Source organism: Lytechinus variegatus, chromosome 6 (genome assembly GCF_018143015.1).
Source record: "Lytechinus variegatus isolate NC3 chromosome 6, Lvar_3.0, whole genome shotgun sequence".
Classification (NCBI taxonomy): Eukaryota; Metazoa; Echinodermata; class Echinoidea; order Temnopleuroida; family Toxopneustidae; genus Lytechinus; species Lytechinus variegatus.
Window position 1 is genome coordinate 18,027,838 of NC_054745.1, and position 21,171 is coordinate 18,049,008.

Here is a 21,171-nt window from a genome sequence, read left to right on the forward strand (position 1 = left end):
GAGATCACAACACAAGGGTTAGTTAGCTTTTGATAGGATTATATACATTGTAAAATTGTTTGATTATTATTCCATTTCATTGGCTGAAATGCAGGTTTGTTCCTCTACATTTTGTGTACCGTGACCTTTTTGTTCACCTTGTATACGTGCATATATCACAGATCGGCAATCGAACTCTAACGCTGCCTCTGTCAAAGTCAACAGAAATTCCAGTCAAGAAATCAATCTAGAAGACCATGGAATATCAATGTACCTTCCTCCTGGAGCGGTTCCACCTGATGTTTCTTGTCAGATCACCCTAACCATCTGTAGAGAAAATACCTGTGTAGATATCACTGAAGGTGAATCAATGGCCTGCTATGGGATCAAGTGTGACCCTCAACCCTTGATCTTCAACCAACCTGTTACGATCACTATACCACACTCTTCCTTGGTCGTCCATCCAGAGCAAGTAAAACCAGACATCGTTTGTCGTGTGTGGGACTCTATCAAGGGTAAGTCCATGAAGATTGATATTGGAGTAAAACAATATACGTATTATTGGTAACTTGTACAGTAAATCATTTAGGTTTTTTTTCTTCTTAAAATGACTTTGACGCTAACCTATATATATAAACCAAATATCAAATTTGACATTTTTAAGATCATCACTACAATCAGTAAAATTATAAGTGGCAGCGTTCGTAATCATTCGCACTATCAACGGTGTGGTGCCGGCCGAGTGGTCTAAGCCGCCCGAATACACATTGAAAGTCCGGGGTTCGATTCCTGGCACGGCCCTTAATTGACAAAGCCGTATTTCCATGCGTTTCTTTTTTTTTATCTTGGATCAAAGGAATGAAAATGCTTTGTGCATTATTGATAATGTGTTCACGTGTTTGTTATAGAAACAAATTAACAGCGCATTGTCATCATTCAATATATCAGCTTCCTAAAGCAGGTAATTATTTCACTTATAATACCGTTCCTGATATTTATACAATTAATAACCATTATGACTTTCTGAAAGTCGTGATGAGGTGAATTTCATTAATCTTTTCTCTCTTCGGTATTGGTAAAACAAGATCTACCGAAAACTCTAAGGAAGCAATCATCCAACTCACCAGAAACACCACCATACTGCAGACTTTACGAAAGACATCTTGAGCTGTACATCAGCCACTGTGCAGAGTGGTGGGTTCTGATTCCACTCGAACAACAGGTGATTCGACAGCGGATAATGTGTACTCCATACGTCCCAGACAGGATCAAAAGAGGACAAGAGCTTGCAGTTAATCTTCAGTTGTGTAACGACCTACCTGGAAACGAAGCGGTCAGTATTAAACATCGTCGCTCCATATAAGTTCAGAATTATCATTCATTCGCCAAATAAATACAGCTCTGAAAACCCGAAGACCTTTATCATTTGAGAAATTGTTGATTGATAATTTTCCACCCTCCAGCCATATGAGGTGAATGTTCGCGGGTAGAACAAAATTACTTGAATGCTATTGGTTGACGTGATGATTGAAGCGCTCTGAACCATTTCACCATTAATGATAGTATTATTATTATTGTTATCATTTTAATATAATTATCACTGTCATAATCAGTATTGCTCTTATCATCACAATTATTTAAGATAATTCTGCTTAAAGATATTAGCACCGTTGTAAATAAAAACCAGGATTTTTTTACAATTACCTCAGGTAAAGTAAACTTTTCACTTCTGTAATTGCATGTTGGTAATAACATCAATACACCATATCAATCATTTCAACGGTTGTGTTGGCTCAGCTGGTAGAGAGTCCGATTCACAAACGGCGGGAAGTCGGGAGCTCCGGCCGCGTCAGACAAATATATAGCGCTGCCGCGCCGAAGGTCAATTGGGCAGGCAAAATTAGTTTTCGGAGTTTTTGTACTTCAGATTTCTAGTTAGAATTATAAAATATGGATTTTGATATTTTTTCTAATTTTTTAATAATTGAAATAAAATACAATCGTAATCATCTTTGTAGGCAACACAAGAGGAGTCGAGACAACAATCTTACCACAGATGTCATCGCTCGGTCCCTTTCAATGTTGAAACAAAGGCTGGTGACGTCACAATCACGTGCCATCGTGAGGGAGGAGAAATTGAGAGCCAGGTAATTAAGCTTCAGGAACTTATTTGATAATCGTAAAACAAATAAGGTGCTCTTAGCAATCAGGCTCCTTGTTAGCATGAAACTGATCCTAAAGCGATTTAAAGTACTCACAAAATAAGGCATACGGGGATGTGCCGCTAGAATGGGTCGCTTTTTTGGACCCCCCCCCCCTTAACATGCGGTATGGTTTTATGCTGGAAATTCCCTAAACATTGCCCCAATTTTTAGATACATGGGTCCATGGCCCCTGTTTTAAAATACTGGGCTTAAACATGGGTCCATATTCTCCTCCTTTAGTGATAACTTCTTCGAATCGTAGCCATGGCGTGTGTCCCTTCAGCAAGAAATTCATCCACACTGTGCTGCACTCGACCCAGGTGAGGTCAGTCAGAATGGGTACCCGGCAGGAGTAATTCCATGCATGCACTGGGCGCCGGTGATGGTAGCTCGAGCTAAAGCCGGGGTAATAATAGCAGCGCTTTGTATCCTCTGGCAAAAAGCGCTTTATAAATCCAGCTATTATTATTATTATTATTATTATTATTTATTTTTAATTTTTGCTTGTCAAAATTTACATCAATAACTGGGATATACCCATTTGATTTGCTAGTTCATTACGATGAACCTGCGTGCCGAATATAGAGTACACAACTTTTCCTGCGCGCGCGCTGCATCTCCCTACCAACGCACTATCCCAAGATCGTCGCGCAATTTGGCGTCCATTTCCTCTTTTACTTTCGCCTGCGGTCGAGTGCAGTCGCAAGCTAAGTACACTCTCAAAATTGCATTTCTGTTTTCCGTTTGGATACTTTTTGTGCAATTCTTCCATTATTTCAATCTTATTTTCTCTCATCTAAGATTGTTATAGGATTATCACGTCGCGCGGAGCTTCCGTGATATTATTTTAACGTTTCTTGTCCCTCTTCGTGAGTTTGTTTTTTAAAGATACGTTTCTCACAGGCGGGTTGTCTTCACCTCTCCGCCCCATAGCTCCGCGCCTTCCTGCTCGGGCGTTGTCTTCGCTCCTTTTTAATTCTTTAAATCTTTTTTTTATTCACTGACTTCTTCGTTTATACGACTCGTCGTGAATTTAATTGATTTATTTCTCCACAGATAGGTTCTGTAGGACGTTAGGAGCGTCGTATTCCAGCCTCGTTTCAAGTTCTTTGTCTCTTGTTTCGAGTTAGTTGATTGTTCTTTTGTTTCAATCAATCCTTTGTTCTTGTATTTATTAATTGAATTAATTGGTTAATTGATTAATTAATTAATTGATTGATTCTTTTAATTCTTGACTTGCTCCTTTGCCTCGATTCAAGTTCTTTGTTTCTTGTTTCGAGTTAGTTGATTGTTCTTTTGTTTCAATCAATCCTTTGTTCTTGTGTTTATTAATTGATTAATTATTCAATTAATTAAAAAAAAATTATTTTCTTTCCTTCACAAGAATACTTAGATTTTTTTTAGGAAGCCGTCTCCTGTCAGCGTTCGTCGCCTTTGGCTCGGCCTTCCTTCTCGGGAAAGCTATCTTTGTTTTTCCCCTTTCCTTTTCAAGTCAGCTACCGGTCTCTGGACTTATACATTTTTTTTTCTTAAACTTCTTGATTATAAAAAAAAAAGAAAAAAAAAAAGAAAGGGAATCTTGCTCCCCTTTTTTCCTTAGCTGATCCTCACCTCAAGAAAAATTATTTTTTCTTTTGAACAGGTGGACACAAAAAAAAAAAAAAACTTAGTGTTTTCTTCTTTTTAGATGCTTCCCCCCTTCCTTCTTTTCAGAATTTTGGCGGAAGCAGATTCTTGTTGTGATAATCAAATAATTAATTTTTCTAACGGACTTCAGGGACAGTGTCTCTTAATAATTCTTAATTATTACTGTTTCCTTTGTTCTGGGATTTTACCTTGTATCATCCTTGTGAGATCCGTTTTTGACTCTCAAAAGTCCGCTTTTTGAGGTCCTTGTCTTACTACTAGATCACCCTACGGCAATAATGAGCCTTTCGGACTCTCTTTCTGAAGAGCCTCAGGCGACTGCTGTTTCGGGGCCCGACACCGGGGTCTTATCCCCCACCACAGGTAGTATAGATAGCGAGAACAGAGTCAGAGCCCCGTGGGCTCTCAAAGGGGTGGAACCGTGGACGCGCGTTCACGTGCCCCGCTTAATAAGGGTGGAACCGTGGATTTGCGACCACGTGCCCGCACGGTGATGGCCAAGGCTTCCGTCCCGGAACCTGAACCTTATTGGGGAGCGTCGCACTAGTACAGAAAACGGCGACTCCTCTAGGGCTGTCAGACCCACCGGCCATCGGGTCACCTAAAGTCCGGGGGAGAGCACGGGTCTCTCCACCCGGCAAAGACTAGGCTCGATGCCGTGTAAGACCCCTCTAGGGAGCGTCGGCAAAGGGCTACCAGCCCCTAGTCGGAAGAGGCACCTGAGTCCGACCGTGTCGGACTCTCAATTCAATCTGACGCCGTCAGATTCGGCCGACGCCTCCTCTCGCTCGGCTAGCTCTCCCCGTGGGAGAGCTAAGGAGAGGAAGACAGGCGCAGTCCAGTCTCTGGTCCAGCCTCTGGTCCAGCGTCTGGTCCTCGGCTGGCTCTCCCTGTGGGAGAGCTAAGGAGAGGAAGACAGGCGCAGCCCAGCCTCTTGTCCCTTCTTCCGCTCCGGCGCCGGAGCAACCGAAGAAGAAGAAAAGAAGAAGAGGAGAACCACAGACGTAAGCCCCGCTCCGTCGGGCGGTCTGTCCTCTGATTCTTTTGATGGCCAGGCCTCTCAGCTTCTCAAGCTAATCTAGAGTGCCCTCCAGCACTGCGGGTTTTTACCCCCAGGCTTGCCTGCTTCAGCCGACGGTACTACCAACCGAGCGGATCAAGCAGACACCGGCCATCCAACACACCTCGGAGAGTCACCGGCAATATCATGTTTTGCCGGCTCACGCACCTGCAAGGGAAATTCCCGCTAATACACAGGTGCTATCGACATACGGGCGTCGCCCGCCATTATGTCACCAGACTCCCGATCATTATACCCTCTTCTGCCCCCCGGCGGGGGCCGCATAGAAGAGGAAGAAGAAGAAGAAATTCTAGGTCGCTAACCCCGCTGTGCGGGCAGACCTTCCCTTCTGATTCTTGTGCCGACGGCCAGGCGTCGTAACTTCATGTTACAACAGAACGCCCTCGAGCACCACGGATCTTCATCCTAATGCTCTCTGTCAGCTAAAACCACCGTGTCGAGCACCAGGCAGGTCAAGCAGACAGTCGCCGTCTCGCACCTCGGAGAGTCACCGGCAATATGATTCGCCGGCCCACGCACCTGCAAGGGAAATCCCCGCTAATACACAGGTGCTATCGACATACGGGCGTCGCCCGCCACTATGTCGCCAGACTCCCGATGATTGTTTCCTCTTCTGTGCGGCCCCCGGCGGGGGCCGCACAGAAGAGGAAGAACAAGAAGAAAGTCTAGGTCGCTAATCCCACTTTGCGGGCAGACCTTTCCTTCTGATTCTTGTGCCGATGGCCAGGCGTCGTAACTTCATGTTACAACAGAACGCCCTCGAGCATCACGGATCTTTATCCTCATGCTCCCTGTCAGCTAAAACCGCCGTGTCGAGCACCGGGCAGGTTAAGCAGACATTCGCCATCTTGCACCTCGGAGAGTCACCGGCGATTTCATGATTCGCCGGCTCACGCACCTGCAAGGGAAATCCCCGCTAATACACAGGTGTTATCGACATACGCCCTCCATTATGTCACCTGGGCCCGTATTCCATAAACGAGATAAGCATGCTTAAGTCAAAAATCTAAGCATTTTGTCTTATTTTTCTGTCTAAGATAAAACTCTTAGCCAAAACGCGTATTCCATAAAGAATTGGCTAAGAATTTTGTCTTAGAATTTGGCTAAGAGGTTTTGCGCAACTAAGACAGATATAGGATGAATGGCTAAGTAACTTTTCTTAAAACTGCAGATTCTGTATTTCATAAATACAACATGGCTAAGAATTTAGCCCTAACTTTAAGACAGCTGTGAGTTGTCTTAATTGTATTACCTTCGAGGTAATTCAGCCAACAAAATTTTACAATTTATACCTATATTGCATTTCGAGCTCCTACTTCATTTTTTAAACCGATTTTCATGAAATTTTGAACACACATTGGTCTTAAGGTAAGGAGGTGGAAGATGTTTTTCTTTTTCAGAAATTGTGTTGCCATGGTAACAATATATTATGGCCAAAATTTTGCCGTTTAAAATACTTCTTTAATTTTCTACCAATTCTCATGAAAGCTAGCTCACACATTGGATTTGAGGAAAGATGTGCAAGACACATTAATGCATGTGTCAGAAAATGTGTTGCCATGGTAACGGTATATAATGACAAAAATTATGTATAAATCTTACTACTTCCTCAGTTTTTAACCAATTTTCCTGAAATGTGGCACAAACATTAGTCTTGATGTGAAAATGTGCAAAACATATTTTATGCCTATATAAAAAATTGTGTTGCCATGGTAACAAAAAATACCAAATATAAATGAAAATCTTGTGATTGAATTACTTTATCAGTTTTCAACTGGTCTATTCTCCTAAATACTTGGCATACACATTAGTCTTGAGTTGAAGATGTCTAAGACATATTTTTGCCGGTATCAAAAATCGTGTTGCCATGGTAACATATTATTTAACGAAAATCTTGTAGTTCGAACTCCTTCATCTTTTTCAACCAATGCTCATGAAATTTGGCACACACATCAGTCTTGAGTTAAAAATGTGCAAGAATATTTTTTGTCTGTATCAGAAATCGTGTTGCCAAGGCAAGGTAACAACATATTATATTTGAAATTAGGTGAAAATCTTGTGGTCTGAAACCCTTTTTAGTTTTCAACCAATTCTTACAAAAGTTGGCTCACACATTGATTTTGAGGTATAGATCTGCAAAACATAGTCTATATTGGAAAATTTGTTGCATGAACCCATTTTTCTGTGGCCGGTCGAGACAAGTATTTCCTAATAAAACCAATATTTCGCAATTGGTAGCGAACTGATCTACAAATAAAAGAAATGTGATTAGACATGTGAGAATCAAAAACTAGGCCTATACCGAGATTGCGACAAGAACTTGACAGATTTACAATGAGGCCAGAAAATGAGATTGAGTCGATGTGGATTTTACTAAGATGTACCGGTACTTTGGAGCCAAAAAGAAAAAATTCACATTTGGCTGGATTCAACTTAATGCTAGATCCCTAGCCTACTTCCTTTTTGAATAGATCTAGACTAGCCTACATTTACTATTTTTAAAAACTAGAATCTATATTTTGATAGAGTCTACAAGTCTCTACTCTAGATCTCGACCTATAACTATGAACACCTAGATTGATATAGTTCTACTTCTACTAGATCTAGATAGGGTATAGCTTTTAGTCTTATTTTTCGTCTAGATCTAGGCCTACGTTAGAGATTCTAGATCAAACAGTAGACTAGTCTGAGATCAGCCAGTCCTAACGTTAGGGCTACCGGCTAGGCTAGAAATAGAATCTAGAATGAATTTGAAGTATAGCCATAATAGGCTAGGCCGCCTAGACCTGAAGTAAATTTTTATATAAATCTAGGCCCCAGTCTAGACTGAGCTGTTGGTCTACTACTAGGCTTTACTTAAGGCCTGTTTTCTAGAAACCTAGATCTAAACAAACTCCCCAAAATGTATAAATTAATATCCCCTCCAAAATTAATAAATGGACCTGAAGTAGACCTAGGCCTAGTCCTAGATCTACTTGGAATCTACATAGATGTCTAGGTCAGGACTAGGCCTAGATCTAACTAGTTTAGGCGTAGTTGGCAAGCAATGCATAGCAATAGGCCTAGCAGTAGCACTGTATGTCTGTAGACAGGAATAACCGTCGTTTCTGGGAATTTATTTAAAAGTTTCTGACATTTACTGTCATATCACATTGGTGAGATTAGGATCTAGGCCAACGTAATGTTGTTAGACTGCCAAGTGTCGTACTCGTACTTTAACAGAAAAATCAAAATACAGTCGGAGACAGAAGCTTTTGGTCTAGGCTAGGCCTAACTCTAAGTCAGATCTATTCTAGTCCTACATGTAAATCTATCCCTGTCCTAAGTAAGGCTAAGCCAGGCTAAGTCCTGAATGTTGTTCTAGGCCTAGACCAATACTAATATACCTAGGTCTATATGATGTATTATTATATAGCTTCAGTCTCGGTTGCTCCACTATGTCTATGGCATGCCACTACTACTAACAAAGTTACGTTTTGCAGCCTTCATAAAAACGTAAAAAAAAGTAAAAAAACAATGTTTAATTCTCCTCCAAACAGACGGATATTATAGATCTAATTGGGCCTAGGCTAGATCTAGGCCTAATGTTAGACCCAAGACTAGTCTCAAAAGTTACAAAAGTTTTCTCTTAGGGGGCCTAGGTCTACTTAAACTGAAGTTAGAGTAAAGATGTCGAGAGGAATATATTCAATTTATATTTTGACAAACAATACATGAAAAGTAATATATGGGACTGATACACAAAAAAAGCTGCAAGTCACTCGGTTTGGGATTGAAATGTTTTGGTAATTAACAAAAATATAGATATGTTGAATTAAAAATTCTTACCATATATGTGTGATGAATGCTCTTCTCTTACTACAATAGTTGTAATTAGTTTCAATAAAATCCAAATTTTTAAGAAAAAACAACTTTAGTCACATTTTTGCAAGTTTGTTGCAGTGACCTCTGCAGCAATTTATCATTAAGAAGGTCACTGAAGGTCATAGAATTTGAGACTTTGGCTTAGCCATATCGCCTGACTTGAGACAAATGTCTTAAGTTTATGGAATATCGCTAGGGAAGATTTCTTAGACAAGCAAAATGCTAAGACAAATTGCTAAGACTTAAGCAAAAATCTTATCTCGTTTATGGAATACGGGCCCAGACTCCCGATATTTGTGGGTAAGGCGTCGCACATACTCCCATGAGCAGTGCGGGTAATTCACCCACGCTTCATATCAGCTTCAGCCGCCTTGCTAAGCACTGTGCGGCTCAAGCAATCACCTGTCCTCTCACACCGGGCATTTATTGAAACGCTGTTCACCTACACGGTGACCCCCGTTTCTATGCAGGTGCTTCCGACATACGGCTTTCAAGCATCAATATGTCGGCAAGCTCTCGGTGACCGACGGCTGGACGTTGCATCCGTTCAGGCTGCATCTATGCGTCCCCGAGCATTACGGTTTCTTATCCTCGTGTTCTCCGTCATTATAAGACCGCCGCGGTCTTATTGCCGGCGTCGGGTATTGAGCGGATTGAGACTTCTCTCGCCAACCCGCACTCCGGGGAGCCATCGGCGAGTTACCTGCATGGGTATTCCCCCTTTTTATGCAGGTACTCCCGAATTCGCCCTCTACGTCAAGCCCACGTACGGCGACGACTCCTTCAGCGGTAACTCTCTCCATTCTACCCCCTAAGCGGGCCCGTAGATTGGAGGTAAGAATCTCTTACATACCGCATGCCGCACTTCTCTCGTGAGAATGTTTGGCTGCTTTGAGGGGGCAACCTATCACGTCCGCGGACCGTCCGCCCAGGCGACGGGACCGTCGGTTTCTGGCCTGAACCTCACTTTCTATTCGAAAGTAAGGGTGCCCTGTCTTACTTAGCTCCTAACATTGCAAGGCCAGAGTCAGGGCTAGTACAGACACCCGTCCTCCAGCGATCGCCGCTGAAGAGAGGGCGACTCCGATATGAGCACCATCACCGCTCAGCGGTATGTCTCACTACCTCATAGCTCTCCGAACTTATGAGTATGTATATCGGATCTGAATGTCACGGCGATTAAAAGTTCTCCTGTGCTTAGTAATCGCTACGCCTTCACCACCCGGTGCATTATGGTTATGTTAACCTATTGTCTCGTATTCGGGCGGCTCGTTCGAGCCCTGCCCGAGCTGCCATCACCGGTCGTCCAGCCGGACACCGCCGAAAGCACCCGCACCGAATACCTGGAGGGAATCAGCTTTTCATATGCTAGATATCCCTCCTGTTGACATTCACAGCTGTTCCCCGAGTCCTTCCCGGTCGGGTAAGCATCATCTCGGAGGAAAGAAACCGCCGTACATCTCATGAGATTATTGGCTATGTACGTGCGTTCAAGCTTGTTTAAAGCCCCAGACTTCTCTGTCGGCATTCTATGCCTACTTTCTGGGCACACCCACCGTACCGGGTCGGCGAGTTTACACCAAACTGTACGCCTCCAGACCATCGGTCGAGCTCTAACAGTCTATCTTATAGACTGCCCTCTATGTGGGTCAAGCTTGCGGGCGTCTCCGCCGTTTCCTCCTTGTGTGGAGTGGTCTACGGTGGATGTCTTACCGTGCCCATTTGTCGAACCGTCTTCTTATTTAGAAGCTTTTTCACTCGGCACACTCGAGTCGCCTCGCATGCTGCTTTCATCCTCCCTCCATGCAATGCATGTGGCCATGGTCACCGCACGACCGAGGATGATGTAACCGTGGATGCTTGTATGCTTATGCCTACCTAACCACAATCACTACGACCCGCTTTTTCTCGGGCCGACTGTGGATGAGTCTCTCCATGTAAGTGATTTACTTCACTGGAGTTCTTCTTTTAGAAACTTAGATGCTCATCCCCCACTGCTTAGGGCGTCATTTTTGCCGCCCCCGCAGCTTTTTGGAACTCCTTATTCTCCGATATCGGACTGTTCCACGCTGCCGCAACCGGCGCCGGCGGTGCTTGCTCTTACGATCACCTGAGAGACCAGGCCTTGTGGCTGTTTTCATAAACAACTGGTTCTCACCGCAGACTGATGGAAATTTTTGTGATTATTTTCCTCAAGTCTCCCTCCTCCTTCGCTTGTTTCTTCAAGCGAGGACATCGACACTCTTAGCCAGTTTCCGTCCCTAACTTGATAGGACAGGGCCGTTGCTACCTCATTCGATTCCGTTGGGAACGTAACTGTTGAGGTATCATATCTGGCGATGTCTGTTCGTTAGAACATCTCTTGATTGTCGCCTTCACGTAGGATCATGACAGAGACTTTTCGCCAGCTCCCTCTGGCGTACACTTGCTGCTGCTAGGGATTCCCCCGCCCGGCGGTCATCCATCGCAGCCTAGCCTCACGGGCTCTCTCGGCAATGGTGGCTTGAGCCAAGCCACCTCTTCCACCGCGGGCACTGCACCCTCAGATGGGTGCTTCAATCAGTACGGGAGAAAGGGGATCCTGAGTTCTCTCTCGATCACTCGGTCTATCACACTTTTGTCGTGATGTGTACCGCGCTGTTTCTCTGACACGCCCGGTTGAGCTATTTTAACCAGACTGCTTTATTCTACATAGGCAGCAGGTCCGCGGCATTTCTTATTAAAAGGATGGCACTCAGTCGCTTTCTCGACCCTTGACTGCCTTACGAGTGGTTTTCTTCTTAAATCCCTACTCTCCGTCGTTCCTAGTCCCCTTCGGACCGCTAGTAACTTTCTGCCACAGCTCTCTATCAGAATTCTGCAGATGTTCTGCCCTCACGCATTTGAGACAGATATCGAATTCTGGGCGCTTTCTCCCACGCGGAGGCTTCTGAGATCTCTCGCCTTCTCAGATTGTTCGATTGATCACTTACTGAGCCTTAAAGCTTCAGTTTTCCGATCACGATTCTTGTTGAAATTTTCAACAAATTCCGAATTTTACGCTCTTGTCAGCTGGTGATGTTGTTCTCCTGACACTAGGCCGAGGGCCCATGATACTTAGTATCATTCTTCTTGGGCTCTTTCTTGGAATCGTCGTTCACGACTTCTCGAGGTCCGCCTATTGACGCCCCTCTTTCCTTCACTCCTTGCTCTTAAGGACTTCTTCACATGAGGCTTTATCGCCTCCCCTGTCCGTAAGGCAACGGCCTTTGTGTCTTCATCTCCCTATTTTTACGCACTTCTTAGTCTAGACATGCCTCCCTTCACGTTGAATCCGTGTTGGTCTAGCAAATCAAATGGGTATATCCCAGTTATTGATGTAAATTATGAAAATACTTACCATGATTTTCTTATTTACGAGATAACTGGATATACCCATTTGAACCCTCCCTCCTACCCCTCGCCTTGTGTGACAACATGTCTTGCCCGCAGGCTCATGAGAGGAAATGGACGCCAAATTGCGCGACGATCTTGGGATAGTGCGTTGGTAGGGAGATGCAGCGCGCGCGCAGGAAAAGTTGTGTACTCTATATTCGGCACGCAGGTTCATCGTAATGAACTAGCAAATCAAATGGGTATTTCCAGTTATCTCGTAAATAAGAAAATCATGGTAAGTATTTTCATATTTTAATAAATCCCTTATAATGGGTACCCTTTTAGCCAAAATGACCCGTAAATATGGGTATGGGTTTTGTACCTTCACCCGCACACCCCCGTCCTAACCAATTCTAAGTATCCCCTTGCCAGGGGGCTCCTAGAGAGTAGAAATCATTTACTAACGTATGCTTACTTTCCACGGAGACAGGGATTCCTTTCATTTATTTGCCCCCCGAGATTTCTACTTTCCTTAAAGATCTGGCCCTAAATCATTTAAATGGGATGCAACTTTATTTCCGACATTTCTACGTTATCGATTTCAATTCAATTTCAATTTATTTCATTTTCAACAGAACAAAGTAATGTATCGAAATAATTACAATGAACTTATACAGACAAAATAAATTGAGGCATGTACAATTAATGATATTTACCTATAACTTAAAGTAAAACATTTCATGTGTAAACAAGAATTCATTAACATAACGTTACGGATGCATGCGTCCGTAACGTTGGCAAAGAACAATGAGAAACAAGATGACAGCGTCAAGTCCCACCCCCCGTCTTTTCATAATATTTTTCTCGTTTTTTAAATGAATTCTTGTTTAAAAATGAAATCGATAGCGTAGGAATGTCGGAAATGAAGTTATATCCCACTTATATGTTTAAGGGCTAGTTCTTTTAAGTTAAAAATCTCGGGGGCGAAAGTTTCTGTTTTGGGGGCGGTACACGTACATGAATGGGAAGTAATTCCTGGCTCCGTGGAGAGTAAGCATACGTTAGTAAATTATTTCTACTCTCTAGGAGCCTCCTGGCTATCCCCCCCCCCCGGTTTAAATAATCCTTTTTTTGAGTGGTGGATTAAAGCCTGTCCAAACGGCACAGCCTCTTGGTGGTTTATGCATTTCTATTCTGCAGCTGTATTTTTCCCAACAGATCGCTTCTCTTAGGGACCTTCTAGCCAAGATAAACCAATGTATATCGATATACGTTCCACCCAGTGAGGACGATCTAAACTTTGCAGTGATTACCATAACGATTACACAGGCTGGGAAGCTTGGAATATCACGATCTATTGCCTTTGTCATCAGATATACAGGTAGAATTTCATGCTTGATAATTCAATGATAAAATGTTATGTTTCTTATTTTAATCACCAAAGTGTTGGATAAGGGTATGGATTCAAAAATTACCCGCCATGTTATTCAGCTCCATGAACTAATTAATGAACGGTATTAAACCATTTTTCATAACAAGGTGTAGGGGAAGCCGGGTAAGTTGAGCATAGGGGCAAGTTGAGCCACCAGCCCCAGGCCAATAATGAATGAGTCAGACATTGTGGTGGTGTCATGTATTGATGACCCATAGCATAACCCCTAACCCCACCATATTGTTTTCAACTTTGAAACAAAAAGTAGTTTTTTAGAGGGAAAAATATGAATTTCAGCCAAAAAAGTAAAAAAGAGTGTGAAATAGATAAGTGCTTTATAAACACACACGTCTTTAGATATAATAAAGACATGATAACAACATTATTAGTCCAGGTATGGATCTTCATTCCTGTCATAGTCTTTTATATGATGGATGCATAATAAATGTGTGGATACAAAATTATCGCACTAAGTTCGGACTGGGGTAAGTTGAGCCAAACAGCATGGGGCAAGTTGAGCCATGGTAATTCCTATGGTAATGTATCTTAAAAAACAAACAAACCATAAAAATCGATGGAAATGCTGGCTGAAAGGAGCAAATTTACATGACTGCTCTTTTCCTTTTAAAGGATGTTAGTATTTATAGAGAATTAGCAAGTGAAAAGACTTTAAACAAAAAATTGACATGCTGGTTCTCCCCCATACATTTTGTACATAGTTTTTGTGGCTCAACTTACCCCAGAAGGTGGCTCAAACTTACCCCATATATGGGGCAAGTTGAGCCATTTGACATCGTTTTTTTCAAAGGTCACGATGACTTTCAGTGTGGGGATAGAAAGTTATATATAGGTAAAAAATATTTCAAAAGAATTAAATTTCAAGGCAAGGTACTTATTTCGACAAGATTATTAATCATATCAATTTTAACATGCAAAAAGCAAAAACTGTCACAACTTACCCCGCCTTCATAATCCTTTGACACTATCGCTGACAACAAAAAGCATATTTTTAGATAATGAAATAAAGAGAAGTATTATCATTGTAAACAGAAAACACAGTGGAATGTTCGTTTTATGTCTCTTCATTTTCTCTCTGTGTTAGATGGACCTGTGTGCGAATTTCCCTCCGAACAGACAGATCTCACTAGGTAGGTTTCCATCCATTAACGTGTTTTTCTTTTTCTCTTCCTTTTTGAGGAAACTCAAATATTTGTTTAGAAAAAAAATTATTTAATTTCAGGTAATATGCTTGTTGACTCGATTAGACGGATAAAGACATCAATAATAATTATGATCGTGAACTTTCAGTCAGGTTCTCAAAACGGCAACGTTTGAACGAAGGGTTTTAAAATACAGTGACACGCCGTGGATGTATATGTGATATAGCAAGTGAAAACGATTTTAAAATATAGTAATTTAGATTAATTAATATTAAATAGCAGTTCTTTGATATTTCAGCCATGCCTTTTATTTTAATCCATCTTCTAGGACGCTAGAAGAAGTAAAGAACAGTGACCTTCAATCTGACATAGACATTCTAACAATAGCCCAGACAATGGACGTAAATCAGTTCTATGATTTGGGCATTGCTCTTGGCTTCACCATAGCTGAGTTGGATCGGGTAGAGTATAAAAGATCCCGAGATAGGCAGCAAGCTACATACGACATGCTTGTGGTATGGAGAGGGAGACAAGCATCTACCCAAGCAGCAAAGAATACCCTCATCACAATTATAGAATCATTCAACTCATCTTCAAATGATACAACTTTACCAGGTTTGAGTTTGTGTTTGTTGATTTTACTTTGGTTTCAGTCTTCGTTTTTATAATAACTGTTGTATCTAAGGAGATTGATAAGAATCATTTGTGTTACTAGTTTCAGAATAATTACTTTTAGCTGCATGATGTAACTGCATCTTCGTTTGTAAGAAATCGGAAATATTGCTATAAAATGGAGAGTACGGATATCGGACAATATCTTACAATACCAGTAAATTTATTTTGCAAGCATTAATTTATTTTCTCATTATCACAAAAAATAGTTGATAATAACATGCAAATTGAATAGCGTTAGGCCTATCCTTTATTTTCGCTTGTGGATTAAACTATGGATTTCGTCTAGTTTTTCATCGTCCGTAAAGGGTTGAGTAATTATTTTTTACTAGTTTCAGAAAAATGCTTCTAGATTCACGGTGTAACTGCATTTTTTGGGGGTAAAATAATGTTAGAAAAATTGACAGTACGGGTTTTTGTCAATTTTTCTCAAGTGGTTCTACCATAACTCTTGTATAAATTACTTGCCAAAATTCTTCATCTCGTTTGTATTTGAAGATTGTATAAGTTTGCATCAGGAACGACATACTAGCTAACATCTAAGCAGCGTACTAATAATTAAAGGATAAGTCCACCCAAACAAAAACTTGATTTGAATAAAAAGAGAAAAATTCAACAATCATAACATTGACAATTTCATCAAAATCGGATGTAAAATAAGAAAGTTATGGCATTTTAAAGTTTCGCTTATTTTCAACAAAATAGTTTTATGAACGAGCCAGTTACATCCAAATGAGAGAGTTGATGACATCCCTCACTCACTATTTCTTTTGTATTTTATTATATGATATATGAAATATTTTGATTTTCTCGTCATTTTCATGTGAAATGAAGTTTCATTCCTCCCTGAACACGTGGAATTCCATTATTTTAACATTTTGTGCTTCGGGCAAGGAGGTCCTAATCGTCAAATTCGTAAAAATTGAAATATTGTATAATTCAAACAATAAAAAAACAAAAAAAATAGTGAGTGACATCATCGACTCTCTCATTTGGATGTAACTGGCTCGTTCATATAACTATTTTGTTGAAAATAAGCGAAACTTTGAAATGTCGTAACTTTCTTATTTTACATCCGATTTTGATAAAATTTTCAGCATTGTGCTTGTCTGATTTTTCTCTATCATGTCTATTGATTCAAATCAACATTTTTCTGAGTTGGATTTGACCTTTAATTTTATCAGTAAATTTTCTTTCATGAATTGATTTTTCTCTTCTCTTAACATTGCTCCCATCTCGGATTCGGCTACGTCCATCAAGATATTGACCCAACTGAGTAAGTTTTTTTTTTTAGTATGCAGTGCGTTTTATTATAGCCAAATGAAAAAAGCAGCAACTTCAAAAGTGATATATGTGACATTCTGCTTTACTAAAAACACTAAAGATTATTGTAAATTAGTTAAAACTTTAATTTGTTATTTAAATTACAATACGCAAACTTGTCACATTTCTTAATATTTTGTTTATTTTAAGTTAATGTATGTCATAATGGTAACAATTACTGATAGTGAATTTCATGATTTCAATCCAATGATACAGAGAGATTCCCGACTGTATGCTAATACAATTCTCCCGTCACATTAACAAAGAGAAATTCTATGAGATTGGCAAGCAACTGGGATTTGATGACATAGAGTTACATCACATCGAGCATCGTTCCTTGTACAATAGGAAGGATGCTAATATCCAAATGCTCTCGATGTGGAAAGCATCTCAATTATCATCAGATAAACCGGATGAAAAACTGAAGATGGTCTGGGAATCCTTAAATGAGGCTTCAAACGTGACGGACATGAATGGTATTCAAAATTATTTAAGAAAAGGAAATGCACACAAAATGAAAAAGGTGGCGACAAGTTCTAGTTTAGATGTAGATTTCAGTTTAGTAACGCATTTTGATACTTTTGTTACTGAACTGGAATCGACTACTAAACTAGAACTTTAAAAAAGGTTCATTATACAATCCCTTGTTTACAGCATGAGTAAAATAACATCCTAATTTATAGATTTAAATGTTGCTTGGTGCTTTTTAGGAAAAATAACACGCATCATAATTGAAAGGCAAGCCCTATAAACTTTGAAGGTTGGTTTGGAATTTTCTTTTCATGTCAACTTGTCATATAGTTCTCGTTGACAGGAATGGTTGACCAAAGAGGTAGAACTGGTAAAGATTGGCCTGGTCAAAAATTAGGGTTATAAAAAAAATTATATTACCTGCACATGTGATGACATTTTAATTTTAGGGGAGGGGTTGCGTAAACACACCGAACTATAACAGTAATAGTAACTTTCTTACGGCACAAGTGGTGAGTTTTCAATGGTTATTATCAGGTAAGATTTTTAAAAAAATGCAACAAAACCCTCTGGTTATATATCACATGCAGATGATGAGCAGAGTGATGATGTGACTCCTCTTGACCCGGATGTGAATTCTGACCCATCACCCCGAGAACCAGAAGAGGATGAAGATGAAGAGAATGAAGATTGGAAAATCATTGAATACTCAGAGTCAGGTAGGAATGAATAATAAGCGAGGGTGTGGATGGAGAGGGATTAAGAGATAGAGGGGGGAGGGGCTAAAAGAAAAAAAAAAGAGGAAAGAAGCCATTTTAATGAATCAAAAGGTATATATGTATCAGACGCGTTTTCGATAAAAACCAAAACCAAGAGACAAAAATTGCACCGTGCACGTTGTACCTTAATTGAAATTTCTAATAACATTCACCCAACCATATATTATTAAATCGTAGACAAAGATGACATTGTTGGAGACTTCGACGAGTATGGAGGTTCACCTGGGAATTCAGAACTTTGTGCAGTTGTTCGTCCAGTGGCGAACGTTACGTTGGCCTTACAAGTAGCTAACGCTCTTCGCTTGGACGTGAATGACATTATATCTCTCATTGCTCCGCACGACCCTGCATTAATGGAGAGATTAGCGTGGAAACTCCTGCATCAATGGTGTAGACGTCTAGGAAGACAGGAGAAGGAAGAGAAGATGACTACCCTTCTTCTAGGATACAACATCGAAGACACTCAACCAGGTTTAATCACAACTTGATTTTTTAAATCGCACTTGGTATTGTGTAAAACAAGTTTTATAAACAAATATGTTGGAATGAAAAAGGACACTTTGATAAAATATCAACCCCCAAAAATGTTTTTGTATATAAACTGGGTTCTAAAATAAACTAATCAAAATTCACAAGCGCACCGCACAAATTCTACTCTATCAGTCAAAATGAACAAAATTTGACACAGGCTAGCTTCAATAATCTTCAGTAACCACATCTCAAAAATTGAGAGATTAGTTTAATAACAAAGAAGTTGTAGTCCCTCAGAGCAATTGGTTCCGGAATCCAAAGTCACAAAAGTCTCAATTTCAGTCTTAACGAAATGTTCATTATTTGTTTCACTGCTGTTGAGTCCATTCATGCATTATGCTTCTATAATCTCAATAGGTGTGTTTAAATTTTTATCCTAACATCCTGTAACTGCTTAGTTACTGAGGCAATCAATTAAATATGCCGATAGTAATGACATGAACTTTAATAAACTGGTAAGTTTGTTTAATCCCATTTCATTTTCATTGTTCTTTCTCAAGTTGCCATTTTGTGACTTTGGGTTCCAGAACCAATTGATTAATTATTGACATGTGCTTATTAAAGATTATTGAAGCTATCTTTTGTCAAAATTTTGTTCATTCTGACCGGGTGGAATTGATGTAGTGCGCTTGTTAAGTTTGATAAGTTTCTTAACCCAATTTATATATTGACAAAAGGGACACGTGTGTCCTCATGGTTCCATTATAATTGCTAATTGCTCCTCTACAAATTCTACAAACTAATGGAATGGCCAACTTCAACCCTGGATTTCACACTATACCCTATCCTTTACCTAACCATAAACTAACATAAAACACCCTTGCAACCCTAACCCGTTATCTTAGACGAAATAAAGCCCGGAGGAATTGTCGCTGGGAAAATGTTGTGTCACCGTCCTGATTCACTGTAATTGTGGTGTGATTATGTCCTCCAAAATATAGGTATTGATGAAATCTCTGTCAAGATTCGTACATCTCCAGACCTTATTGACCTCTCCCAACGGCTAGATTTACCAGCTTCTGAATTTTGTCAGTTGATGGCTTCATCTTTTACCTTTGAGCCTGCCTTCATACGTCAAGTGATTCTACAAATGCTTCAGAGATGGGTCAAACAAGGAGGAACAAGACTGAGGTTGCTTGAAATTGTTCAAGCGTTTAATTTCAATGATGCTGCAGAGCATATAGCCAGAGGTAGGCTGGTATATTCATTGGACATAATTAAATCAAGTGTATTTTCTTTTTTTTTAATGTGTGTGCTTTTTGTCGCGTAGACCTATCATAATTTATGCTTATTTATTCTGCGTATTACATGGACTCGGTTTTTGTCTCACCTTGGGCCCATTTTATAAAGAGTTGCTATCATAGTAAGTTGCTATCATAGCAACTCTGGTAGAAAAGCAACTTTTACTTACTATACTAGCAACTTGCTATGCTAGCAACTTTGCATTTCATAAACGCACATTCGCTGGAAAGTCAGCTTGACTTTCCAGCGAATTATTTGAATAGTCATGTACGAGGCTGATTAGGGGGAAATCCCCTTCCTCTCCCCTTTGTTTTCAATTCGAGTCACAAATTAAGCTAGAAAGCACTGGTGGATCATGCACAGCAAGCCCATGCCCTCTCCCCCACCTTTGAGAGGTAAAGTTATAAGAAACAAGTGGAATGCCTCTGGCCGTCTCACCTGCATCACGCTGTTCAATATAGCAGCAGTGCTGACTTTGAATACTACTCTAACTCGCACAAGATGTTCAGTGATACATGGTTACTCTTATGTCCACTTTTTATGAACTAGACCAATAAACTTACAGAGATATGATAGTTATTCAACAAAAACCCCAACATGGCCAAAGTTCATTGACCTTACATGACCTTTGACCTTGATCATGTGACCTGAAACTCGAACAGGATGTTCAGTGATACTTGATTACTCTTATGTACAAGTTTCATGAATCAGATCCATAAACTTTCAAAGTTATGATGGTAATTCAACAGATACACCCAATTCGGCCAAAGTTCATTGACCTTTGACCTTGGCCATGTGACCTGAAACGCGCACAGGATGTTCAGTGATACTTGATTACTCTAATGTCCAAGTTTAATGAACTAGACCAATAAACTTTCAAAGTTATGAGGGAAATCAACAGATATCCCCAATTTGGCCAAAGTTCATTGACCCTAAATGACCTTTGACCTTGGTCATGTGACGTGAAACCTCATGTAGGATGTTCAGTGATACTTGATTAACCTTATGTCCAAGTTTCATGAACTAGGTCCATATATTTTCTAAGTTATGATGACATTTCAAAAACTTAACCTCGGGTTAAGATTTCGATGTTGATTCCTCCAACATGGTCTAAGTTTATTGACCCTAAATGACCTTTGACCTTGGTCATGTGACATGAAACTCTAATAGGATGTTCAGTAATACTTGATTAAACCTTATGGCCAAGTTTTATTAACCAGGTCCCTATACTTTCTAAGTTATGACGTCATTTCAAATCTTTAACCTCAGGTTAAGATTTGATGTTGACGCCGCCGCCGCCGCCGTCGGAAAAGCGGCGCCTATAGTCTCACTTTGCTTCGCAAGGTGAGACAAAAAATAAAAGTGAAACTAATGTATTTTTTTTGCTTGTTAATTTTTTACGGGGCGAAATTATTAATTTGCAGCTGCAAAC

At 40.4% G+C, this 21,171-nt stretch overlaps 1 protein-coding gene across 1 annotated transcript in view; it reads left to right on the top strand.

Annotated features, from left to right (window-relative positions):
- Positions 1-181: 181 nt before the first annotated feature.
- The window catches only part of LOC121417608, a 21,770-nt gene continuing 780 nt past the window's right edge, over positions 182-21,171 (top strand). Inside the window, exons 1-11 of the mRNA XM_041611345.1 lie at positions 182-494; positions 1,065-1,312; positions 1,998-2,126; positions 13,348-13,510; positions 14,664-14,709; positions 15,050-15,336; positions 16,654-16,669; positions 16,933-17,192; positions 17,778-17,906; positions 18,144-18,437; positions 19,439-19,687. Of these exons, the coding sequence (XP_041467279.1) occupies positions 248-494; positions 1,065-1,312; positions 1,998-2,126; positions 13,348-13,510; positions 14,664-14,709; positions 15,050-15,336; positions 16,654-16,669; positions 16,933-17,192; positions 17,778-17,906; positions 18,144-18,437; positions 19,439-19,687 (2,068 nt within the window). The 5' untranslated portion in view covers positions 182-247. The remainder of the gene's footprint in view (positions 495-1,064; positions 1,313-1,997; positions 2,127-13,347; positions 13,511-14,663; positions 14,710-15,049; positions 15,337-16,653; positions 16,670-16,932; positions 17,193-17,777; positions 17,907-18,143; positions 18,438-19,438; positions 19,688-21,171) is intronic.